The sequence below is a fragment of the Melozone crissalis genome, unplaced genomic scaffold (genome assembly GCF_028551555.1).
Source record: "Melozone crissalis strain CALT ecotype California unplaced genomic scaffold, PUWL_Pcris_2 ptg000045l_1, whole genome shotgun sequence".
Classification (NCBI taxonomy): domain Eukaryota; kingdom Metazoa; phylum Chordata; class Aves; order Passeriformes; family Passerellidae; genus Melozone; species Melozone crissalis.
Genome location: NW_026535823.1, coordinates 6,443,356 through 6,469,695, shown reverse-complemented (window position 1 = coordinate 6,469,695; position 26,340 = coordinate 6,443,356). Strand labels below are relative to the sequence as shown.

The following is a 26,340-nucleotide window of genomic DNA, read 5'->3' as shown; positions in this document are numbered from 1 at the left end:
GAGGAGGCCAGACTGACTTGGAGCATCCAGAACTGTGCTCCAGCTTGAAAAACTTCCATACAAGACGGAGGGGGTGAGAAATGATCCCAGAGCTGGCAGGATGTGACTACCCACCATGAGCTAACCTGGAGCAGCTGGAGCTGGCAAGGGGCTGGAAGGGCTGCAGGAGAAGGTACCAGGAGCTGCTGCAGGGGAATGTGACTGAAATGTCACTGGAGGAGAAAGTGGTTGGTTGTTACACGCTGGAATAGGTGACTTCACACCTGGTTCCCTGACCTCCTGTGCTTTTCAGGGTTTCCAACCAGGAAAGGATCGCAAAAGGGTGAGGAGACCAGAGCACCCCTGCTGCACCCAGGACCCCAAAATGGAGACCCATGCAGACCCAGAACCACCCTGAGAGGAACAGTGGATTTGCCTTTACGAACAATATATAGGTTGTAATATATAAACAATAGTGGATTTTTCTTTACAAACAAGCTGTGGGTCTGCTGGTAGATAAAACCAGCACTGGGAAATAAAAGAAACAATGGGAAGGATTCCACTGACTGATGAATGAGAAAAAAGATTTGCTTTTACAAATAAACTGTAAGGTTTGCTGATAAATGAAATTAAACATTGAGAGATGAAAGAAACAATGGAGAAGAAAAAACCTTAAATTCCATAAGAATTAAAAATTAAAAGGGAGGGTTATACATTAGAAGGAAATCTTTGGTATCAGACGTATCGGGGGGTCTGTACCTCTCAGGTACCTCAGCCAATGGGGAAAGAGAGAAGGGAAATGTGGCTGGGAAATTGGGATAAAAGGAGGCTGCATCCTCCAAAAATTTTAGACATCCAAGGGGAATGCTCCATGGCCTCTCCCTTTATTCCAGTAAAGTAAAATGACTCCTCTGTGCCCTTTTTGGACACAAACCTCTGATGTTTTGTGGATTGATTTTCCTAACCACCCTGGTGGCAGCAGAGCAGAGAGCAGATGCCACCCAATGCCACCGATGACATTTCCAATCAGCGATGCCCAGGGCAGCTCCTCCCCAGCTCCCCTTTGCCTGCACCAGCCCTGCTCGGGTTTCAGCTGCCGATGCTCTCCCCTCCCACCCTGCCAGCCCCTGCAAGCAGCTCTTTATTAAAAATGCTAATTCCAGCACTTTCTCCCGGGCTGCCCGTAAATCTGCCAGGGGAGCGGGGCGGGAGGAGGAGGCGGGTGGGTGGCTTGGTGAAAAGGATCTGAAAGAACCGGGAGCTTTTTATCAGGCTCTCCTTCAGCTTGCGGAGCAGCGGCACGCAGCAGGGGATGGAGAGAAAAAAAAAGATAGAAAAAAGGGTGTGGGGAGAAAAAGAGAGAGAAAAATAAAGACTTTAAGCAGGAAAAGTACTGTACTTGTCAGCTCAGTGTGTCCCTCGCTCTTCTGTGGGATGGGGATGGGATAATAGGAACAGGGGCAGTGCCAGGATGGAGATATGGGGAAGGGAAGGGAAGGGAAGGGAAGGGAAGGGAAGGGAAGGGAAGGGAAGGGAAGGGAAGGGAAGGGAAGGGAAGGGAAGGGAAGGGAAGGGAAGGGAGCTGGGTGAGCAGGGCACAGGCTGATGCACTGATTCGGGCCCTGTGCTGTAAAAAACATCCGCAAGGCTGCGGATGGGGCACCAAGGCTGGGGTGGGACAATTTCCCAACAGTCACAGCAGGATGAGAGCACCCAGCCTGGCATGTTCACCATATCACCTTAAACTGCCTTCAAACCTCCCCAGGCCGCGGTGAAGCCCATTACAAGTTGAAAGAGGACATTGAAAAGGACTCCTTCAATGCAGAGCACCTCAAATCTCAACGGGGGAGGCTGAAAACTGCACCGTGGGGAGGGGAAAGCCACATGTGAGATGGATCTAAGGGCTGGGATGAAAAAGTACAGATGCAGGCAGGTAACAGTTTATTAACTAAAGACGGAATGTGCTGATTTGATTTTTGGCCAAATCATACCACAAAAAGAACAGCAGAAATTTGGTCTGATGAGCAAAGATGAAGCGTGGCTGGTAGGATTGCTGGAAACTGCATCCTGCTCAGGGAACATTAGAGTAAGAGTCGAGAAGCAGCTAATTAACAATGCATATCAAAGCAGGGAGACAGACTGTGAGCACACAAACAGCACCAGACAGATTTGTTTAAAACAGGCAAAGAGCAGAACACACACACCAAAAAAAAAAAAAAAAGAAAAGTAAAGAAAACAAAAAAAGAAAAAAAAGCAGCTGATCAAATGTATCTGCTATCCATGATCAAAAAGATCTGAGTTTTTGAAAAACTGAAGATTTAGGGTCCGGACACGTTGGGTAAAAGATGCAGTGTGGAGGCGTGGAGCTCAGTCTGGTACCCAAAATACACACAGCACAAAAAGCTTCTCACTGCCATCACCAATAAAGTACAAAGATGAGCTCGCCTTCATGAGCAAAATTAGGTGCTACTGAGTGAACAGACAGTGAGGGAACTTGTCATCACTGTAAATAAAAACAAACCAACGGCAAAACCACCTAAACCAAAGGGTTGAAATGAGTTTCCAGATAAAAAGGCCACCCAGGGAAAACAGAGGAGGTCAGATGCAGAGCACATCACTCCCAGGTTTGCCAAGGGATTTGGCAAATCCTGCTTTGTTGACCAAGGGCCAGCGTGGTTTCTCTGGGGACTGACCCGTGGCAGCAGAACATCACTGCAATATTGGAGGGTTCAGAAAACAGCAGTCAGAAGTGTTTCAGGCACAGCTGATCTCACCTTGAGAGATGGGGGAGAGAGCAGAATATTTGCAGACATCCCTTTCAGGTGAGCCTGGAACTGGGAGTGAGCTGATGAGCCCAAAAACAGACAGCACTGCACTCAACCTCTACCCCAAAAAACACAAATAGCAGCTTACAGCTACAAGTTATCCACGTAAACAGGCTCTGACAAGATGGTTCTCCTAAGCTGAAGAGATTTCATCACAGCCACGACCTTGTGGAGGCCAAAAGTTCGTGCAAAAGGGACCTCTACCATCACAAGCCCTTCCAGGCAGAGCTGCACTGAGCAGCACCTGGACATCAGGAACAGAAAAATTCTCATTAAACACCAAGCTGCTCTCAGCATCACAATGCTTAGTGTGAACATGCTTTCAAGAGCCCCTAAAAATAGTGGAAGCTGCAGGTAGGGATGGTCAAGTGTGGTTTCAGCTGCTACCATTTTATGAAACAAAAATCTGACAGGTTCCGTGAAGAAACACAGAATGAGCCCAGTTTCAAGAGGCTTGAGAGAGTTTTCTAAGGACGGTGACAGCTGCAGCACTGGAGCCTCCTCGAGAGCAGAAGGACTTTGACAGCCCCACCATGGTCTAGGGCTGTGCTGCATCCTGGGGAGAAAGGAGAACTGCCAGGATTCTCTGCCTCAAACAGAAAAATATTCTGGAAATGCTGCACATAATTTGTCATAGCCAACTCCGGTATAGAAAAAGAAACACAAGACAAGATGCACCCTGGCCAGGCATGGATCCTGTTTCAGGCAGAGGAAAGGCTCCTGTGGGAGCCTCAGGCTGGAGATAGGTCTAAAAAAGCAGCCCCAAATCCCCCAGAGGAGCAGGGCAGGTCCTGAGCACCTTTCAGGTGAGCATTGCTGACACCAAAGCTGCGCCAGGGGATGCCAACAGGTCCAGGGGGCTTTAGGAATGTATTGGTCCTTCTTGCCCTTGGCTTCTCTCCTGCTTGTTACCATCTATATTTTTTCCCAATTTACCTGAAAGCAGCATCTTTTTCTCCACTTTGCCTTCAGAAAGTGAAGCAGCTAAATCAGGAAAAAGCTGGAGAAGAGCAGTGTGCATGGAAGGAAAGTGTGAAGCTGCAGACCCACGCTCAGGAGCAAAGGAAAAGCAGAGGGTCAGGAAGCAAATGCTTCTCCACAGTGCTTATCCATTTTTGTTACTAGCCTCCATGGACAAAGTTATTTGTTAATTTGATTTTTGCAAGGTGTTGGGCTCAACACACCAAAACCATATGTGGCTGTGGGCTCATTCCAGCCCACTGTGAGACACTCCTAAACACAACACCTCCCAAAACAGGCAAATCCCTGTCAGGGGAGTAACTCAATGTCTCCTATGAGATGGCACAGAGGAGCTGGGGCCGTTCCTCTAGCACACTGGGGACACACAGCACAAGGAGCTGTGTTTCTGCCTGGATTCTCCTGCCCCAGCAGTGGCACCTCACAGAGGTTTGGGGACCATCACCACACCCACAGCACATCCCCAACAGGGGCCACCTGCACCACGAGCATGGCCCTGCCCAGGGCACCCAGAGCAACAGCTTGTCTCACACAGCTGGTGCTAAATTGCCTCTAAAATGATAAAAAGCAGCGAGGGGGCTGGAGATGGAGCAGCAGTGCTCTCCCCAGGGCCCAGTTCAAAGGGACACAGCAGGGCTGTGCCAGCACTGACAGCTGCCAGCCCCCAGCACAGTGACACGGCAGGGGGGACACCAAGCCCAGCCTTTGATGATTTTTCTCTTCCCACTGTGAACATTAATAACTTCAGAGAGGGCATCCTGCCACATGCAGGGCCACCACTGATCCAGCTGCAGCATAATGAGAAAAGGGGGGGAAAAAAGGGGTTTGGTGGGAGCTCTGAATTTGGGGATGTCTTGGCTTTGTGCACATCATCTCCAGCCATTCCTGGGAGCTGCACATCACAGACCCACGAGTGCTGAGGGACAGATGGAGCACCCCCTTGAGGGTCACAGAGAGGTGGAAACTTTGGGAATCCACCACCAAATTGCTGCTGAAACATCAGAAAAGTTTCCTTTACCACCTCCAGGTGTGTAAAGCTTGGAGCAGGCGGTGACTCCTCTGTTCCCTCGGGCACAGTATCAAAGCATTTAATTTTCCCAGTTTTCAGTGGGGACCTCAGCCCAACCTCAGCCCTCCTCTGATGCCTCACACACCCAAAACAAAAGCCCCAGAAGATAGTGCAGAAAAGGGTGGGAGGAACAGCCTCAATCTCCTCAATCTCCAAAGAGGATGTTGGCTCTGAAATGTGACAATGGCCTCTTGTACATCAATCCTGATTATTTCAAAGAACAGAAATCCTCTCTCCTGCAGACCTGCTGCAGAGCCCAGCTGTGGGCTGACCTTCCAATTCACCGAGGTGCCTCCAAGAATTTACCCCAGTTCTGCCATCCCAGAAGTCCCCACAGCTGTGCTGAGGGGCTGTGGAAGCCCAGCAGCTCCTGTGAGGACACTGCAAGGCTGGGCACTCACCCCTGGTTCGTTCCCCACTCGTTCCTGATGCAGAGGTGCTTGTGCACAGGGTCCTTCATGTAACCTTCATAGCAGAGACACTCCCCTGTGGAGACACCAGGGACACGGCACGGGAAGGCTTTCCATGTGCTTCCCTGCTGAGTGCAGCCACACCAGCTCACAGACCCACCCTCAGGAGCACTCACCAGTCTCGGGGTCACACTGGTGCTCACAGGGGTCCAGGAGGCGCCGGGCACACAGGTCCAGGGCCCAGGGCCCACTGGAGTTTTGCTGGGAGAAGAGGACAACCTGTGCTGGGTTCAGCCAGTCACTGGCATCCAGCTGGCTCCCCTCCAGCAGGATGAACCGGCTCCCTGCCACCGAGACAAGGGCAGTCAGTGACAGCCACCCGCTGCTGCACCCTCATCCCATGGGGGTGCCCTGCATCCCACCCATCCCGTGATGTTTGCCCCCATCCTGTGATGGATCCCTGCATCCCCTGCCCATTCACTCCATCCTGAGAAAGCACCCTCTGTCCCATGACAGTCCCCTCTGTGCCACAAGGAATCCTCTGTCCTGTGCCCGTCCTCTCTGCCATGACAGCCCCCTCCATTCCATACACATGACAGCTCCTTCCATGCTGTGCCTTTCCCCTCTGTCCCACAGCAGCCATCTCCATCCCACAGCCCTCCCCTTGGTCCCACACAGAGGTTTGATCCCTCTGTCCCACCATGTCCTTCATCCCATCATGGTCCATTTAATCCCATATCCACTCCCCTACAACCCACAATAATCTCCTTGGCCCTATGCCATCCCCTCCATCCTGCAGCAAGCCCTGTGTCCCACAGCAGCCATCTCCACCCTGTGTCTGTCTCTTCTGTCCTGGGCCTTGTCACCCTGATTTTTTGAGATTTTCTAAGCCTTCTGATGTTTACATTCTTGCCATGAACTTTCTCACACACTTTATGTAAATAACTTATTGTTTTGCATTCTTTTATAGAGGAGGAGAAATTTGATGGACTGTTAGTCTGTCCAGTGTCATTCAAGAGGTGGCACTGTCACCCTCCAATCCACTGTCACTCTTGGAAATCTATAAATGTTAGAGTCAAAAATTAAAAACTCTTTTTTCACCTTGGAAAAGCTGCGTCTCCATTTTGTGTTATTTCGTGTCCTGTAGTGACAGTGCCTATCCCCTCCATCCTGTACCACCCCATCCCTTGCTCCCAACATGGTACCCTCCATCTCACACCAGTCCCTTCTGTCATGGATCCATCCCCTCCATCCCACTCTGTCTTCCGCCCATCCCCATCTCCATCCCATGCCCATTACCCTCTGTCCCATGCCCATTCCCTCCATCCCATGCCCATTCCCTCTGTCCCACACTGGTGCACTCCATCCCCACCTGTCCCTTCTGTCTTGCACCATCATTCTCCCTCTCCTCCATCAATCCTTACAGAGTGGGGCAGGAAGGAGTGGGTAAGAGCAGGGGGTGCAGGAATGGGTAAGAAGGAGCAGGGGGTGCAGGAATGGGTAAGAGCAGGGGGTGCTCACCGTCGGCGATGAGGTGCTCAGGGACATGCAGGGTGATCTTGACGACGAGGGGACAGTTCATGTGGGAAGAGCACACCAGGCTGATGACACAGCTCGTCACACTGATGAGGGTCAGCGTGGTCTTGTTCACGGGGCTTCGGGGGGACCCCACTGCAGAGCACAGGAGCACAGTCAGACCTGACACCTGCAGCACCCAGGAAGGTCTCTGGGTGCAGTCAGGGGAGCCCAGGATGCAGAGACCCTGCCCAGCCCCCTGGAAACCCAGCATCAATCGAATCAAATGGAATCATTTTGCACTTTGAAGAACATGAAGCAGCCTTTGCCATGGGACTATCCATCCCTCTCTCCTGCTGTGACCAAGATCTTCCTGATCCCCCCGAGCCCTGGCTCTCCCACACCCTGCAGTGCAGCATGCTGAGAACTTTGCAGCAGCAGAGCTTTAAAGCAGAGCAGAGATATCAGGAAAAAAGAAGGTAAATGCAGTATCCTGGTTTTCCCCCCTCCTTCTTGGCACTTCACTTGGGTTAATTTTGTCATGACAACAGGCTCCTTGATGCTCTTGAAAAAGCAATAGAGAGCCCTAACTGCTCAGAGCATGCAAGTCTTTGACTTTTAATCGTTCAGCTGAAGAAGCTGAGCAGAAAACAAACTGTTTGGAGACAAAGCCTGAATGTCTGTCTCTGTCTCTGTCTCTGAGCCTTCCAGCCTCCGCTGATGGCTCCCAGTCTTGCCAATCCCAGAAAAACAAGGCATCATCCAGCAAACGAGGCTCAGCGAGGGAAACAGACACTAACTTTCCTCTTGGGAAGAGGAAACCTCCCAGCCTCCCAGAGGGACAGAGCAGGGCAGTGGGGCAAGACTCCAGCCTGGCTGTTCCCATCCCCTGGTGCACGCACAGCTGGCATGTGCACGGTGCTGAGCAGCAGCATGGCACGGCACGGGCCAGCCTTTGAAGCATGTTACTCATTAATATACACCAGTGCCCGGCAGGAGCCTCCAGCAAAACATCAGAATACATTTCATCCTCTGCTGGGAAGCTCCACCGGAGAGCAGCAGCAGCCTGCTGCGAAGCAGGGACTGTGCCTGCCTGCAGCAGCTGGCATTGCACTGGGGTTTCCATCTTTTTGCCAATGCAAAGTCTCCAGACCCAGAGAAGCAATGGCAAATGAGGCAAGAGGGATGGCTGGTGATCAACCCCTGCACCTGCACCCACCCCTGCACCTGCACGCACCCCTGCACTGCACCTGCACCCACCTCGGCTGCGCCGGCGGCTCCGCGAGGGGTCCGTGTAGAAGGTCAGCTGGGGATCGGTGTCTGCCTCTGTCCCTGAGTCCCCCTCGGGGTTGAGAAAGGCTGAGCCAGCTGCAGGGGACACTGAGTGTAGTCACGGAGGGGTTGGCACCGTGCCACCCCAAACTTTGGCATCCTACAGCACCCTTCAGGGAAAGCCCTGCACTACAGAGCAGAAGCTCCATCTGCCAGGTGCAGCAGGGACAGCATCTACTCCCCTTCTTAGCACACACAGCCAGACCCTCCCCACAACAGGATCAGGATACCTTACACCTTTTCCCTGTGGCTGTGCCAGAACCCTGCAGTATTTACTGGGGCAAACACCACCTGCATCTTCACAACCAGCCCAACATCACTCGCGTCCTTGCAGGCACCACATTTCCCATTTCTCCCCATCCAAACTCCCTTTCCCTCTCCATGCTCTGGTTCTATTTCCTCATCCCAGGAGAGGGTGGGTGGCTGGAATGTGGGTGGGTGGGTGGGAGCCCAAGGCTGCCCACCCTCCCCAGGGACTCCCCTACCTCGCGCCTTGTTGTTGATGCGCTTGCGCTGGCTGCTGGAGGTGTGCGACAGCAGCGTGGCCTGCTGGTGGTTGGAGTCCACGGGGCTGGTGGCAATGATGTTGTCCTTGTACTTGTTCATCAGGGACAGCTTGGCGTTGTCGCTCCCTGAGCAGGAAGGATTGAAGGCGAAATATTTAGACTTTTAAAAGGGAGGGAGGTGAGAGAAAGTTTTCCTTGGGTCCATCTCCAGATCATCCTGAGGTGATCAAGGTGCTGAAGCCAATGAGCTGAGCTGCCCCCAAGGCACATTGATGAGCAGCTCAAATCCTGAAGAGGACTGGCACCTCCACCAAACTAGCCAAAAGCTGAGATTTAACACTCAGCCTCTCAGGGCGCTTCTTCATATGCAGGAGAGCTTCAGGCACCCCGCCATGATCTTCCCAAACTGTTTGGGAAGGCTCTAGTTGGATGGCTCAGTGATATAACCAAAGAACAGGTTTGTTATAAGGCTCTAGTTGGATGGCTCAGTTAGTGGTATGACCAAGGAACAGGTTTGTTACGAGCCTCAAAGAATCCCTGCTGGTGATCAGAAGGCAGTGTTAACTCTGAATCACACTGATGGCAAGTAAAAATTTGCTACCAAAAACCTCACCTGAAGAAGACACCAGAAATCTGGGGACACAGAAGGGAAGTTTGGGGGTCAGGAGGGGATAGCATGGAGGGAGCCATGTCACCATGATATTTTTGGAAAAATCCCTTCGCCAGGATTTCTTTTCCTGGGAAGCTGGGAAGCTTCAGCTTCTCCATGTTTTGCTACTCTGAAATGTGATCTGGAAAATTGTTTACCCAGCATGTGAATTGTTTTTAATTAATGACCAATCACCATCAGATGTGTCGGACTCTGAGGAGTCAATCACGAGCTTTCATGAGCATTCTTTTCTATCCTTCTGTCTGTATCCTTTATCTTTCTTTAGTATAGTTTTAGTATATAATTTTCTTTTAATATAATATCATATCATAATATAATAAATCAGTCTTCTGAGAACTTAGAGTCAATTCTCATCTCTCACCTTGTCCTGGGGACCTCACAACACAACAGGAGCCCCATTCTGGTTCTCTGTCAGGCCACGGAAAGCACAAAGCTGCCATGCCATGTCCCAGCCATGTCCCACTCAGTAGGAGCTGCTCTCCACTGGCTGCAGTAATGGAAGTGCCTTCAGGGCACCCACAGCACCTCACACCCAACAAAACCCCAGAGAAACAGGAAAAATTCTCCAGTGTTGTGTTTGATTTCAGGATTTACCTCATAACCTCGGATCCCTCCCTGATAATTCCCTGCCAGGTGTGTCAGTCACCTCTCTTTTCCCCTGCTGGGCACTGTCTGTCAATCCTGGAATTCCAGAAGGGCACTGAGTGATTGGCAGAATTCATAGGATGCTCTCTACCCCTGGGGGGACATTGGGCCATTCAGTTGTCCTTTGTCCCTTAAGTACCTGCTTGGTGGTCCCCATATTCCTTCCCTCCCTTTCACCCCCGGGTAAAAGGGCAAGCAAACCACGAAGTCAGGGATTCTGTTGGAGGAGTTGGTGGATTCAGAGGCCTGTGGGCCAGAATAAAGCTCTGGATCCAAACCCTCCATCAGAACTGACTCCTTTCCTTCACCATCACCTTAAAACTTCTCCACCAGCGGTAAACCTGAGGAGCAGCCCCTGTTATGAGGGGAAGCTCCATCCTAGCACCACCAGAGCTCCTGCAGGCCTGGAATTGTCCCCACGGGCCCAGCTGCAGCACCCAGCCAGCCCAAAGTGTCTGTGGGGTGAAACACCACACACCCAGCCAGCCCAAAGTGTCTGTGGGGTGAAACTCCACACACCCAGCCAGCCAAAAGTGTCTGTGGGGTGAAACACCACACACCCAGCCAGCCAAAAGTGTCTGTGGGGTGAAACACCACACATCCAGCCAGCCAAAAGTGTCTGTGGGGTGAAACACCACACATCCAGCTGGCCAAAAGTGTCTGTGGGGTGAAACACCACACATCCAGCCGGCCAAAAGTGTCTGTGGGGTGAAACACCACACATTCAGCTGGCCAAAAGTGTCTGTGGGGTGAAACACCACACATCCAGCCGGCCAAAAGTGTCTGTGGGGTGAAACACCACACATTCAGCTAGCCAAAAGTGTCCCTGGGGTGAAACACCAACATCCACTAGGCCAAAAGTGTCTGTGAGGTGAAACACCACACATTCAGCTAGCCAAAAGTGTCTGAGGGGTGAAAACACCACAGTTTCAGCTATTTGGCTCAGCAGCAATGGGCAGACAAGCTCAGGCATGTCCTGTCCATCTATATTGGTAAAAATTCCAATACTCTGGGGAAAACACACGCATGGAACCGCGGGGAGAAGATAAGGCAGAAAGGATCCATGTCAGCCCAAGCCCACCTGGCGTGAGGTCCATACTGGCCTTCTCGTTGCAGCCCTGCAGCGAGTCCAGCGTGCGGGTGACCTGGCTGGCGAAGTCCTCGCCGCCGTTCATGCACTCGCGCTGCAGGTGGTGCCGCAGGTCGGTGATGTCGTACTCGTAGCCGTCCAGGATGGGCGTCTCGCGGATGCTGAGCGTGCCGCTGGAGTTGTGGCCCTGCACGCGCTGGGCGTTGCGCAGGCTCTCGCGCCCGTGGCCGCCGATCAGCACCGAGGGGATGTAGTGGATCTCGTTGGCGGCCTCGGCGCTGGCGCTCTTCTGGGGCTGCGGCACGCGGCGCCGCTTGCACCAGCGCCGGCGGGTGTACAGGATCATCACCAGGCACAGGATGGACAGCAGCAGGGCGATCATGCCTCCCTGCGGGCAACACACACCGAGCAGGGTCAGCCAGGTGCTCTCGGGAGTTCTGCTGGTAATTGCAGCCCCCAGATATGTGAAAAGTCTCTGTTTTGGGCCCCCCGGAGTTCTTCAGTTTTCTGTCTCAGAGTTGTTTATTATATCTTACCTGTAAAATTTTCCTCCTGCCCAGCTGAGGTCCGCTCAGCAGGGCAGCCAGCAGCACTTTGACCACACTGTCTTTTTATACTACAAACGAAATACAACATATTTACAATTCCTTTCCAATACCTATCACCTATATAAGACAGGGCACTTCTATTCTAAACCAATCCCACCACTTACAGATTGGTTTAGAATAGAAGCTCACTGTCTAACATAGGTGATAGGTACTGGAAAGTAATTGTAAATATTGTATACGTAGTTTTTAGTATAAAGACATAACACTGCCCCGGGGGCAGGCAGAGTGCCTGGACTGTCTTGCTGAGCAGACCTCAGCAGGGCAGGAGAAAGAATTTTATAGATAAGACACAATAAACAACCTTGAGACCAAGAAATGAAGAGCCCTGACTCCTTCTTCAAGCGCTGGGCTGGGAAAAGAGACTTCTGACTTTTCTCGGGGTCACTCTGACCAGCTAGAGATCCTGACAGAAGAGGAGAAATTTGATGGACTGTTGGTTTGTCCAGTGTCATTGGAGAGGTGGCACCTTCACCCTCCAATCCACTGTCACTTTTGGAAAACTATAAATGTTAGAGTCAGAAAATAAACTTCCGTTTTCTTCACCTTGAGAGCAGCAGTGTGTGTGCTCATGTTGTTTGGTGTCCTACAGTGACAGCCAGGGGCTGGCATCCACCATCCCCTGGGACACAAACACCCCAGGGATGCTCCAGGGTGGAAAGGAGAGCCCATCACCAAGAGTCTGCTGGCACTGGACGCACCCAGTGCTGGCCTGGAGCCTGCCCTGGGCTGGACCAGTGTTGAAGTTGCCAGCGAGGCATGAAAAAGCAGCATTTAAAGCAAAGCATGTTTTTTTTCACTCTCCTGCCTTTGAAAACAGAGATCAGCTTTATTCCAGGCAAATGCTCCTACGGGCAACTTTTTCTGACCCATTTCCAGCCAGTTTCAGTGCTGTCACTCTCAATCTTGGGAGATGCTCCCAGGGTATCCAGCAGAAATCGCAGCACAGATTAAAAGAGATCAAGGCTTGAGACAGGCGGATGACTGAAGTGTTGTTTGGGGAGCATGTTTGGGGAAAGAGGCTGAAAAAGCTCCTGTCCCACAGGAATGGACCCCAAAACTGCACCTGGCCCTGCCACCCTGCCACTGTCCCCAAGATCACCCCCCTGCAAGACGTCACAGATGGAGGGCGGTGAGATGAAAGCCCCAAACTGGCCCTTCATGCACAATCTGCCAAGAATAATCACAATAATAACAAGAAAAAGCATGTGGAGCCAATTAAGAGCTCAGAGTCCATCCACAGCTCCGGTCTCCCTCCTCTTTTCTATGCAACAGGTGATCTTGAGAAAATAAAATAATAGTAATAATCCGCTCCATTAGGATAAAACATTAAGGGAATTATTGAATGAGAGGCAGGAGAGGCAGCTGGAAAAGGAAGTTTAATGGCCATTACAGTTTAACCCACTTTCATTTCCAGGATAATGGAGCTGTGATGCATCCTCCCAGCCTCCTTCCCAACTTTCTTTAAAAACAAAAACAAAACAAAAAAACCCCCTCCAAACAATAATAAAAAAAAAAAAAGAAAAGAAAGAAAGAAGAAACAAGCTCAGTGATTCATGAGACCATCAGTCCTGCAGAAGTCAGGGGGCTGGCTGGCATCTTTCTGGCCAGGGAGCCTACAGCCAGGAAGTCAGAAAATACTGCTGGGGCTGAAAACTGGCCCTGGATCACAGAAACCAGAGAATCCTACAATGGTTTTGATTGGAAGGGACCTTAAATTCACCTCATTCCAGCCCTGTCCAACCTGGCCTTGGACACTTCCAGGGATGGGGCAGCCACAGCTTCTCCAGGCCTGTGCCAGGGCCTCAGCACTCACAGGGAAGAATTCCTTCCCAATATCTAATCTCTGTATCAATCTGATTCCATCTCTACATGCATTTGTATAAAGTGCCTGGCAGAGTCATGCAGGAATTTTAGTGGCAAAGTGGGAGCCTAATTCTGCATCATGCTCCAATCCCTGTGAGTTCCTGTGATCCATAAATTAGTAGGGATTATCCCCATCCCCACCAGGGATGGCCTCCTCTGTCATGACTCTCCGTCACCCTAGAGAAAGTCCACCTGCAGGTGGCATGACAAGCAGGTAGGAGGAATTCCAGGGCATTCCTGGCTTTCCTTCACCCTCTGTATGCACATGAAATCCCCCAAACACCAGCAAGCTCTGCCATACACCTGTGCTGGTGAACAGCAGAGACCAAGCTGGAGCTCAAATCTGGTGGATGCTCAAGTTTTTCAGGCAGTGGCCATGGGTTCACAAAAGAGACTTGTTATTCCATTGAAAATGAGTTTCTTCTGCCCCACTAGTCTGAGAGCTCAAATTATCCCTGAGAAAAGCAGCCTGTGGACTCTTGAGATTTCAAGAGGCTCTGAGAGGAGGATGAAAGCCAGAACTGAAGTCTCCCCTACCTCCTGCCTATTGGAGAGGGTCAGAGCACCACCTCATAGACCCCCTTTTTTCCTGCACAGGAGCACTGAAATCCCATTGTGCTTTGTTCCCCCCAGCCCAGCATCCATGTGAAGGCTGGGAGAGGAGCCCTGCCAGGGATGGGTGTGGGAGGGCTCCTCACCCAGCCCACGAGCAGACCTTGGTCACGATGGATGCAATCCCTCACTCACACGTGTCACAGACACCTTTTATGGAAAATCCTTTCCTTAGGATTTTTCCTCCTGAGAAGCTGAGAGGCCTCAGGAACAAAATGTAAACAATGGTTATCTGCGGCTGTGGAATGCAACAGGTGCATCTGTGATTGGTCTCATGTGCTTGTTTCTAATTCATGGCCAATCACAGTGAGCTGGCTCAGACAAAGAGTCCAAGCCACAAACTTTGTTATCATTCTTTCCTATTCTATTCTTAGCCAGCCTTCTGATGAAATCCTTTCTTCTATTCTTTTAGTATAGTTTTAATATAATATACATCATAAAATAATAAAATAATAACTCAAGCCTTCTGAAACATGGAGTCAGATCCTCGTCTCTTCCCTCATCCTCAGACCCCTCTGAACACGGTCACTCGCACCTCTTCCCTTGGCAACCACACAGCAAAGAAAGGAAATCAGCCTTGAGAACCCCACGTGATGCTGGCTCCTGGCACAAAAGCCAGCCTCTGTTTGTCAGGAGGCAGGGATGCTGTCGGAGCAGAGCTGAGAGTGATGGGGAAAAAAGGGTAGGGGAGGACTCAATCTGCATTTGCACATTTTGGCATGACAGCCATGAGCTGCACACATCCTTTTCATCAGCTCCATAACAAACCCTCAGCCAGACACTTCTGCCTTGATCTTGGCTTACAGCAGTGCCCAAGAAGATCAAGACCACAGCAGGGCCAGCCTCTCCAGAGGTGATGCACCCTCTCAGGAGCAGCTGGGAGCAGACAGTAAAATTGAGATAATGGTGCAAGATGTTTTGGGGAGTGGCTTTGCAAACAATTTTTTTTTCCCCTCAGACTAATCAAGCACAAATGATGGAGGAGAAACCTGGCCTGGGGCTGCAATCTGGAAGAGCAATTGAAGCTCTTATTAGGGCAGACACCACTGAACAGCCTGCTTGCAGCCTCTGCAACACATTGGCTAATTATCTTCCAGTGGTACAAAAATTGTAGGATTCTTCAAGTTTTTTCCAACACAACAGAAAAAAAACCAAACAATCAACAAACACACCACAGATCTTCCCCCAGCCTACAGATTTCTGCTTTTCTCTGTGTGGCTGGGTGTGTATTGCTGTGTGACCCCGGCACATGAAGCCACGGCCAGGGGCTGCCAGGCTGATGAAAGTGATGGTGACAGTGCCTGGTGGCACTGTGACACAGGCTGTGCAGCAGGGCAGAGGGCAGCAGGCACCCTGCACTGGGCAAAGGGCTCCTGACCAGTCAGTGGGAATTAACCCTGGGTTAACTGGCTGAGACCTTCAAAGCACAGAACCCCCAGGGATAAAGGCACCCCACAAATGTGTTTTCAAAGTGATGTAAACTAAGGGAGAGCTTTGAAGAATCCTGTGAAGTCACTTAGCATTTGCCACTACAGAGGTGCCCAGGGCAGGTGGACACATCCTAGGGCAGCTAGAGCCAGATAGGGAAATAAATGCCTTTTCAAAAGCCACTGTATTTTCTACAGGCTTCTGGACAGCTAAACAGGGGCTGCCTTCTCATCACATACTGTGCAAACCCAGGGCACCAGAAATATTTCTCTGTCTGCTCTGGGGTGCCCTGACCCCCAGGGCAGCACTGACTTTGACCCTCGGTCATGGAGAAAGTTTCCTAGACTTCAGGGTAGACTGGAATCCACAAAAGTGTGCAGTAGATTATAGAGAGAAGTGTAGGTGTATCACTTGGTGAGAAATTTAGGGTTTGGGATTTTTAGTGTGTTGTGGATGAAAGCAAGATGGAGGGCACAGGGTGTCATTCTGGGTTTGTTCTTCATGCTTCTTCTTCCTCCTTCTTCATGGGTTTGGGTGGCATTTTGTAATTGGGCAGAAAAGTCTGCTTTGTGGGATCTTTGGGATCAGTTATAGGGTTAAAAGGGAAAATAATCTGGGTGTCAGTTCTTAATTGGATAGTTTAGTCTTAAAAGACCTTGTAACAAGAGATTGTTGGCAATTTTGTGCCTTGCTGCTGAACTCACAGTAGTGAGGCTGTTTTACTGATAAGAAATAATAAACACTTGAATCTGAACATGAATTAGTGTCTCAAGTGCCTTCAATCCAGACCCAGAGAAACCCAGAGCCAGTACCCCCCAACCTACCATGACAGAGATGTGGAGGATCCTGAGCTCCTCCTCGGCCGACTCGGTCTGGGGCTCCTCGGTGGGGTCGAAGCCGGGCAGGTTGGGGGCCCCGTCCTGGTGGTGGATGTGGAAGAGCAGGGTGCCGTTCTCCAGCCACTGCTGCCGCCAGCGCACCAGCGGGATGTCGTCCGTGTTGCCCGAGATCTCTGCAAGAGCAAAGCTGGTCAGGGGGGAGGTCTGGAGCACAGGGCGCGTGGGAGATGCTCACCCCTTCCCAAAAACATGGCTGGAGGGACCAAAGGATGCTCAGCCTCTAGCCATCGGTGTTGGAATTCGGGACATCCCATCCTGAACCCTGCCAGGGGGCTCAGAGACCTTGGCACGCAGCACAACACACCTGTGCCTTCGATTATGACCCATGGAAAAAATTACCAACCTTATATGAGAATTTGCAAGCCAAAAAAGTCTAAGTAGAATAATAGTTAGTTTGTCACAGGGTGAAAAATAGGTTTTTTGGTGTTTTTAGAATGGGGGTTCAGGAGGCAAGATGGAGGAATCTGGGCATGTCCAGCCTTTCTCCTTCTTTTTGGCCTCCATCTTCTGCTGTGACGTTGGCACTTTCGGATTGGTTTAGAGTAGAAGCTCACTGTCTAACATAGGTGATAGGTATTGGGAAGTTATAGTCAATAATGTACATGTAGTTTTTAGTATAAAAAGATAACACTGCCCTGAGGGTGGCCAATGCGCCTCTATAACCTGCTGAAAGAACCTTGGCAGGTCAGAGAAAGAATTTTATTGATAAGAAACAATCAACAATCTTGAGAAAAAGAATAGAAGAGTTCTGACTCCTTCTTCTACCACCAGGCTGGGAAAAGAGACTTTCTCACGCATCTCGGGGTCACTCTGAGCAGCAGAGATCCCGAGAATCTCCTGCCAGCACCATGGATGCCCCTACATAAATCACAACCTGAAGGGCTAAAGGGGAGTAAAGCCATATTTCTGGGTATAATCCAGATGTGGGCCTCTCCAAAACTCCAGCTGTGGTGCAGGGAGACAGCACTTAGTGACAGCAGTAACCCAGCAGTGTCCTTCCAGCTCTAGTTTGGGCAGGTTTCACCCACACAGCTTCAGACCTTGGGAACACGGTACACAGGACAAATTCTCAGCAGCATCATGGGGTCACTGGGAGCACATCTCAAATTATTGCAGACAAAATATTTACCACCCTTTGTGAGCAGTGAAACATGAAACTGGCTGTGATTTCAGAGGTTTTCAGTTTTCACTCATTTTCTACAGCTCTCCCCCCAGGACTCAGCCCAGAGACCTGCAGAGGTGCCTGCAGCTTCTGCCCAAGCAACCCAATTTTCCCTAAGCACCTTTAATTCCAGAGTTTGGGGCAGTGAGACACATGGACAAAGCTGGGCTGTCGTGGAAGTAGAGGACACCCAGGCAGGGACACCGCAAATGCTCCAGGACACGAAATGCCAAATCAAACCTAATTCACCTGGCTGGCTCCAAAATTTCAGGGACATCTACAGCTGGGTCTCAGCCAAAGACAGGGCAACACCAGCACCTCTCCCTAGGAGAGATGGGCACTGTTTTAATCACTGTGGCCCACTCAGACCGGATCACCTTGATCACCATCTCACACCACCTCCATCTCAGCCATCAGCTCAAGCCTGTTAGCTATTTTTGGTGAAAATAGCAGATTTTGTTGGGATGACCAAAAATAAACCATGATCAGCTTCCCACTGAGGCACATCTTTCCCTCCTGTATCTGCCCCATTGCTGGCAACCCCTCTCACTTTGCAAATTATCATCTTTATTTTGCTTGTTTCACGCTGCCTTCAAATGAAAACTGGAATTCAATTACAGCGCCGAAAAACAACGTTTTAAATTTGCTGCTAATTAATTTCATTAGGCCGCCTTAAGTGAGCTGGCTGCCAGGGGAGGTGGGGAGGGGGGGCAAAAATCTGCATGGGGAGCCAGGTTCATCCTCCCAAACTGATTTGATTAATCCAAAGAAGCATCAGCCACAGAGAGGAAACTGGCAGCGTGTTTGTGCTCAGCACGGGCTGTGTTTCTGGAGGTGATCAGAGCACTTGGAGTGTCCCCAGCACAGGGATGCTGAGCACTCCACCAGGCTGGGGGGGAAGCAAAACCCAGAGTTAAGTCACCAAGAAGCCAGAAGCACTTTTGGAATTCCCCCTGACTGCTGAGCTGTGTGTTCAGGGACACAGATCCCCTTTGAAAAGCCGGTCCTGGGAGCCGGGGGGATTTGGAGCAGCACATCTCCTCCTCTCCCACACGGTCTTTATTCATGGACTGAGAGGGGAAATCAAGCTTGCCTGCTTTCCCAGCTCCCCACGGCTTCTCAACTTCGTGTGAACCAGCTCAAAAGGAGGAAAACACTCTCCCTGCACCTGCCTGCTAACGTGAAATTATGGGTAATTAAGGCGAGAACTTTCCCGCACAGCAGGAACTCAACATACTGACATTTGGAAAAAATGTAAATACCAGCATTTGCTCCATTGTAAAGAGGGAAAATAATAGATACTAAGTATGTGACATTGTGACATTTAGAAAGCTAGAGTAAGAGATGTTTTCCCCCTGATCTGACATATCACTGTAAAAGCAGCACCCTTCAGCTCATTAATATTTGAGAAGAAATCCTTGATGGAAGTTATTTAAATGATTAATAGATTATAGTAAATTTAAGCCTTAAAATAGGTTGTCATAATTTCAAATTTATTTAAACAGGCTTATTTTTTTAAAAGAAAAATATATTTCAATAAAAAATGGGTTCTTGTTTTAGAAGAGCGCAATCCAGCCACAGAGCCTGAGCAGGTTTTCCTCTTTCACCAGACATCAGGATGTGACCCTGCAGCTGCATTGCACACAGGTCAGAAGGGGAAGAGGCAAAGGAAAACAACCCAAAAATCAATTGCCATCACCCCAAACTGGCAGCTATGAGCCCTCCATCAGGGCAAGGCTGCTCCAGCACCTCTGCTCCTGCCCAGAGGCACTACCTGGATGGGAGAGCTTCAGCCTGGGACCTTCTCCTCCTTTCCTCAAGTGTCTTAGCAACACTGCCTCTATCCTACTCCATTTCTCCTTGAAAGTTTTGCACTTTTAAATGACTTCCTGCACCTGTGAAGCTCCCTTGGAGTTTGGTTTAAGCAAGACCATGACAAGACCAAGACCAAGCTCCCTCCCTAACATAGCATCTCTTTACTCTCTCTTCTCCCAGTCCAACAGCTTTCACTTTTCCCTTTGTCTTGCTCTCCAAACAGACACCTCACCACCTGGTGGGATGCTACAGTGACCCATGTGGCCAACTGGGATGATTTATCTGGGTGTTGTGGGGTGTCAGCTCTGCTACAGAGCTGGCAGCTGCCAACCCTCTGAGCAGTTTGTACAGGATGTCCCAGAGGAGGCAGGAAAGTGGGCAGAAAGGCAAAAATTAAAAAAAAATATGGTGGGGGGAGAAGATAATTTCAAGTTCAAAGTTTGAAAGATATTGATGAAAAGCCTGGTCCCTGCATGGCTTTCATTAAGGCCTTGGATAGGAAGCCATTAGCACTGGTATTAACTTCTTGCACCTCTGTTAAAAAATAGCCTGTCTGAGTCAGAGGTTAATAACAGTAGGAGGCCACTAATTAGGCTGTGCCACATTCACCTGGTATCAAACGTGGCCCAGGTCCTTCATATCTGCAGGAGCAGCCGCCTCCAAAGGCCCCAGCTGCTGCTTTTAACATCAGGGCCCTGGCTGCTCCCCTCCCAGACCATCTGCAGTGGGGACAGAGAGGTTCTGCAGGAGCAATTGGAGGGGAGGACAGAAAACCAGACTGAAGGTGCTGGAGATGTGTGGATTTATGCCTGCTTTGTTCTTCATTACCCCAAACAGCCTCATTTCCCTTGGGACAGGTGTCCCACACGAAGCAAACCCAGTCCTTCTGGAGGCTGCACCTCTGCACGTGCTGATTTTGGGAGGCAGCCCCTCTGTCACATCCCAGCTCTGCACCCGACCTGGTGCAACATCAGAACCATGGCCCACGAGCCTGGTGCTGGCCTGGACCTTCTCCCAAGTCCTCATCACCCCACTGAGACCTGCCATGGTGGCACACAAGGAGAGCAACTTGCCTTTAAAACTCACATCAGCATTTTGAGGGGAAAAACCGCCCAGTAAAACAATTTTCCTCTCCATTTGGAAGCGTTTTGCACTAATAGATGCCTCCAATAAGTCAAATGAACTCTGCTATAATGCTGGTCTCCACAGAGCCATTTCAGGGAGCCGAGCACAGATTTTGACTTGGACTTGTATTTCCTCGTTAACATTTAAACCTGCCTTATTTTCCAGCCAGAACCTGACTGTGGTTTAATTTAAGCTCCCCATTAGCTCAGGCTTTTGCTCCACACCTAAACCACACACATCCTTTAAAGGGCTTGAACTCAGCTAAATCAACCCTTGCACTCCTCCCAGGGTCCCCAGTGCCTGAGGTGACTCAGGGGACCTTCCCACCATGAGTCACTTGCTCTCTCTGCTGGGACCTCAGGCCTTGAATTCTACCAATTCACATGTCAAAATGCTTATCTTGATACTTAACTCATTTATACTTCCAGGGTTTCAGTGACAGGTAATTCATGGGATAATATCAATGTTTTTATGGACCTGCTTTAAAAATTCACATCCATCACTGACTACCCATATTTCATTTGCATTTTTTCCTGTCTCCAGTCTCAGGTAGCAAAACCAGCTCATTCTGCAGGTCATTCTGCCTTTCCAAGGCAATCCAGCTTTTCCATACCAGCAAACACAAACCTCAGTGTATATATTAGGAACCTGCTTCATGGGAGAGGGCCCCTGGGGGAAAAATCTCCAAAAGACTCACAGATATGGGAGAACATAAAGGTTTGAGGAAGAGGCAGTGCTGACCTCTCAGGCTAGGTCAGAGAGATCACCCCACCACAATACCTGAGCCTGAGGCTGGTACACGTGAAGCCAAGAGATGCCCCAGCCTGGCTGACAGCTAGCCAGGCTTCTCCTTGGAATGCAGGGTGCCTTTGCTTTTGGGAAGGTCACCAGGCAGTTACATTTCAAAGCTGTAGCCACGCTTTAGCCTTCAACTGGGATTTCTGTCCCAAATATGCCAGGGCCCGAACCCCTGCTTTTCCTCAACAACAAACCCTCCGTCACTCTGGGGGTGACACTGAGCTGTTTTGGAGCAGAGGACACTGATCCATCACTGGTGGGGCTGAGCTGACCAGGTTTGCTCTGCAGCTGCTGACTTTCCAAGCTGACAGCCCCCCCTGCCCTGCTCCTCCTCCCTATGAGGCCAAGGACACACCTGGGCACCTTCCCCTCCAAGGTCATTGCTCCATCACATTTCTCAATTCTGACCTAAAGCTGGGGGGAAAACAAGCAGATTGGGACATTCTCTGCTGTTTGATTTTCACTCCTGTCTTGTTACTTTGCTCCCATCTGCCATAGCTGTGAACTGCAGAGGAAATGTGGGAAGGGAGGCAGATCCACCTCCTGGTCCAACACTCGGGTGACACGGTCGTGTTCAGAAGAACCCAAGTGCCACCCACGACAGGGAGCAAAACGAAAATAGAGAGAATGTGTGAAGACACTTCCAAGAGGCCATGCTGCTATAAAAACCCCAGAAAGAACCACATCTGTAGTTGATACCTCACCCTGCAATGCTGTCACGTCACCTCTTCCTGAGGGAAAACCAGGTCTCTGTGGAAAGGCTCCAAATGATGGAGAGGCTCCCAGTCAGCCATGGAAAATTACCACCCTGGCTAAACTGTCTCCCAGAAAATCAGTGAGAAGGAGGGCACAAACCCCTGAGCTCAGATGGTGCTCACCTACAAACTGCAGAACTGCACCAAGGAGTGGAGAACCACCAAGTGATTTTCACTATCACTCCGAAAGGGTGAGCAACTCAAGAAGAAAAACCTGCCAGAGGAAACCTCTGAGGAAACCTCAATTTCTTATAAAAGCTGTTGTGCATCAAGAAAATAAAGACCAGTAAATTCTGCTTGTGCCCTGGACACTCTGTTAGAGGAACCTGTAGGTGCATCAGTAAATACAGGTCACCCAACACTGCAAACCAGTAGATAATGGTGATCCAATTTGACAGACTCTTTTCAAAAAGTTTTCATCAAAATCCACCCTCAAAGTTTCCCAAAGCACCAAAGTGGTGCTGGGATGAGAAGGAAAGTCATCCTGAAGCCCACCAGGTGGGGGAGGAGTAAGGGTTTAGCTCTCAGGATGAAAGGAGGTTACCGAGAAGCCCCACGGAGATCTCTGTCAGGACCTTGGTTGCTCAGAAACACTCTGGAAGAGGAGGAGCATGGCAAAGTTGGTCACCAAGGCTAAATTTAGTCTTCTCAAAGCTGAAGCTGAGAAGTGCAGGAGGAAAGCGGGCAAGGAAGTGGGCAGGTGAAACTCAACCTCGGTGAGAGCAAGCTGATCTGGAATCCTGCAAGTGATATTCAGGTCAACCATCTCGAGAGAAGGAGGAGGCAAAGCTTGGGAGGTTTGGAGGAGGGGTACCAGGAAGACGAGATGCTGCAAATGGCTTTGTGAAGAGCAGAAACCAACTGTGTGAGGAATCCCCAGTGAAGGAGCCAAACAACAGGGTGAGGACATGATAAAAGCCTGTAAAACCATCAGGCCCATGGAGCAGTGGGAATGGTTATTCACTATTTCTCACTTTGCAAGGATTTACATGTGTAAAAACCAACAAAAGGTTCTTTTTCATCCACCATAAAGTATGAAAGCACTGCAAAAGGTGCTGCATTCAGGGGAGACAGAGCCACCAGCAGCTATTGAGCCAGAGAGCCCAGAGGCATAACCCAGGTTGAGAAATCCCTGGGCAGCAGGGAAAGGACCAAATATAGATATCCTGCAGTTTTAGCTAATTTTTTTTCAATTTCACTTGATAAATTATCAATTGATAAATTATCAGTTGATAAATTATCAATTTCAATTTTCAATTATCAGTGCTGGCTGCAGATTCCAAGGGACAAAAGCCCACTACACTGCCCAGTCTCTTGGGGTTCCAGGGTGACCGCAAAGCCAGCTTTGTGCTACCCAGGCCAGCATTCAAGGATGCATCCCACATCCATGTGCCCCTCTGGGAATGGTTGAGACCCTCTGCTCCCCCAGGGGAGGAGGGGGTACCCCAGGGCAGCTCCCTCCTAGTGACAGAGCTGATCCTTTAATTAACACCCAGCCAGAAGCTCCCCCTTTCCAAATCCCAGCCCTCCGTGCTGTCAGACCCTACAGCCCCAAGCTAACTTGCCAAGATTCCCTTCAGCTCTACAAGCCAGCCAGCAATTTCCACAGGGGGGCAAAGGACTGTTTATATCCATCAGGGGCTGGCAGGGAAGGTAATGTGCCAATAGGCACTCAGGAAAACATCAGAGCAAATCCTGCAGGGGAGGGCAGGCACTGGTGCTGGGACAGCAGGGGGATGCTCCACAGGGGTGACATGGGCTGCACACCAAGGGTGAACTCCAGCTCACTCCTACACACTCCTCTGTGTGAGTGCTCGTTGTGCCCAGGCTGAGAGGGCAGGAAAATGAGATGTTGTTTTGGCATTTCTGTGCTCAGCACAGGGAACAAGCACAGCCACTTGTTCCTCATCTCCCCCGGGGGGAGAGCCACGACCTGTTGGTTTTCTGAGACATGAGATGGCCCAAACAGGACCAAAACAACCTTGTCTGCTCTCCTGCTCTCCTGGGCACAGCTGGGCTGAGAGCTTTTCCAAGAGTGATCCTCCTGGAGGGAACAATGCTGGGATCAGGGGATGGGATGGAGAAGACAGGCACAGGCTGCTGCCAGCTGCAGCCTAACATCATAAACTCTTTGGTGCTTACATGATTTCAAGCTCCATTTTCAAGTTTGTGGGGAGGCTTTGAAAGATGGGAAAGGCAGAATAAAAAAGAAAAAAAAAAAAAAAAAAAGAAGGAAGAAAGATGTAGAAGGGGGAAAAGTTAACCGTGCATCTCGAATTTATCACTCCTGAAAGAAGAGCTTGTCAGGATGGCCAGAGCCCAGGCAGTGCACAGCAATCAATGGGAAGACTTTTGGGTCTAGTCAAGCTTCCTTGAGATTTACAGGAACTGAACAGAGGCATAAATCTTTGGCTGCCTGATGAAAATGGAGGTAATTAAATTTGCAGGTGTATATAATTGTCATATTGATGATCTGTATAAATCAGAGGAGCCAGCAGAGGCACAGAGGAGCTGCTGGCCCCCCTGCCTGGCCAGGAGACAGGGGCACCCACCTCACCCACACGGCTCTGCCCATCACCACAGCCTCCTCCTCCTCCACAAGAGGCTTCCCCAAATTGCCCCCACAGGCAGCAGAAGCTGCAGGACCCTCCACCCCTTCCAGCTACCTGCAGCCCCATCCTGACTACTACAAAATCTCCTGTGCAGGCAGGACCACAGGCATTGGGAAGCCTGACCATGGAGATCGTGGGGGGCTCTTTGCAGCTGCTTTGAAGCTCTGAGCCCAGGTGCAAGTGGGGCACTGACTTGATCTTTTAGCAATGACTCCCTTTTTTTTTTTAATAATTTCTTTTAACCTTTGTTATTTTGGGAACTTTGAAGCCTAAGCTGCTCCGAGGCAGCCGCCTTTGTAGGAAGGACAGAAAGTGCAGAGTGGGGATTTGAAAATTTGAAAGAGGAGGAGAAGCAGGGAGGGGAAGAAATGGTGCTTGCCATCAGAAAGAGAGAGAGAGAAAGGGAAGGAAGGAAGGAAGGAAGGAAGGAAGGAAGGAAGGAAGGAAGGAAGGAAGGAAGGAAGGAAGGAAGGAAGGAAGGACAGCAAAGAAGGAAGGACAGCAAGGAAGGACAGCTGAGGCTCTGTGGGAGGTCTGGATGCAAAATGACCACGGTCCTTCCACTTCTCCAATACTGAAGCAGAGAAACATCAAAGGCCTTTGCAGACCTGCACACCAACCTTCTCCCCTGCCCCAGTGTGGGTGCAGAGATCCTGCCCAGCTCTGGTGCCGTGGGGATTCCCTTCTCCCCGCCATGCCACAGGAACACCAGGGAAGGCTTTCCTGCCACCTTCACCAGCCAAGGCCTCTCGGGGTCTCTGTGGTCATGCTGACCCCAAGATGTGTCACAGAGTCTCTTTTCCCAGCCAAAGGAGTCATGATTCTTCTGTTCTGCTTTTCAAGGTTGTTTATTTTCTCTTACCTAAAACAATCTTTCTCTGACCGGCTGAGATCTGTCCAGCAGGTCAGGTTGTGGCACACTGACCACCCTTGGGGTGGTGTTGGCTTTTTATACTAAGAACTACGTGTACTTTATTTACAATAATTTCCCAATACCTATCACCTATGTTAGACAGTCTGTCTCTGCCCTAAACCAATCCAAAAGTGTCACCATCACAGCAGAAGATGGAGGACAAGAAGAAGAAAGAAGAAGGACAAGGCACACACAAATCCCTCCATCTTGGGATCCCAAACCCTCATTCTAAAAACCCCAAAATTCTACTTTTCTATCTTGTAACAAATTATCATTCTACTTAAAACTTTCGTGGCTTGTGAATCCTCACACAAAGTTGGTAATTGTTTTTTCCAAGGGCTAAAATTGAAGGCACAGGTGTTTGTGACTCCGTGCCAAGGTCTCTGAGCCCCCTGCCAGGGTCTGGAATCCTCCAGGGCACCAGAGGAATGTCCTGGGTTTCCAAAAGGCCCTTCCCACGTGCACAGGACGACTCGGCATCCCAAGCTGAGCTCCACAAACGTGCTGCAACTGGATAATTAAAAATTAAGGAAGAGTTTCTGCATTGCAGTCCCAATTATGTAACTCTGCTCTTGGGTTTCAGCACCCATCAGCTCTGGTGCCCTCACACAGCCCTGCCTGTATTCACCTGCCTGTCTTTCTGTCTTTCCAGGCAGGGCTCACACCCTTGGCATTGGGGAATCCCAATATCACAACCACAGGCAGAAAGTTCCCTTGCATTTACATGGGGA

At 50.2% G+C, this 26,340-nt stretch overlaps 1 protein-coding gene across 4 annotated transcripts in view; it reads right to left on the bottom strand.

The window, feature by feature from the left end:
• The window catches only part of ASTN1 (astrotactin 1), a 66,571-nt gene that overhangs the window by 28,133 nt on the left and 12,098 nt on the right, over positions 1 to 26,340 (bottom strand). For 3 of the 4 annotated variants that reach the window (XM_054286257.1, XM_054286258.1, XM_054286255.1), the window contains exons 2-8: positions 16,355 to 16,542; positions 11,011 to 11,407; positions 8,594 to 8,740; positions 8,037 to 8,156; positions 6,783 to 6,932; positions 5,438 to 5,605; positions 5,253 to 5,337 (exon numbers count right to left, since the gene is read on the bottom strand). In XM_054286257.1, coding sequence (XP_054142232.1) covers positions 5,253 to 5,337; positions 5,438 to 5,605; positions 6,783 to 6,932; positions 8,037 to 8,156; positions 8,594 to 8,740; positions 11,011 to 11,407; positions 16,355 to 16,542 — 1,255 coding nt within the window. The remainder of the gene's footprint in view (positions 1 to 5,252; positions 5,338 to 5,437; positions 5,606 to 6,782; positions 6,933 to 8,036; positions 8,157 to 8,593; positions 8,741 to 11,010; positions 11,408 to 16,354; positions 16,543 to 26,340) is intronic. The other variant, XM_054286256.1, reaches the window with a different exon arrangement.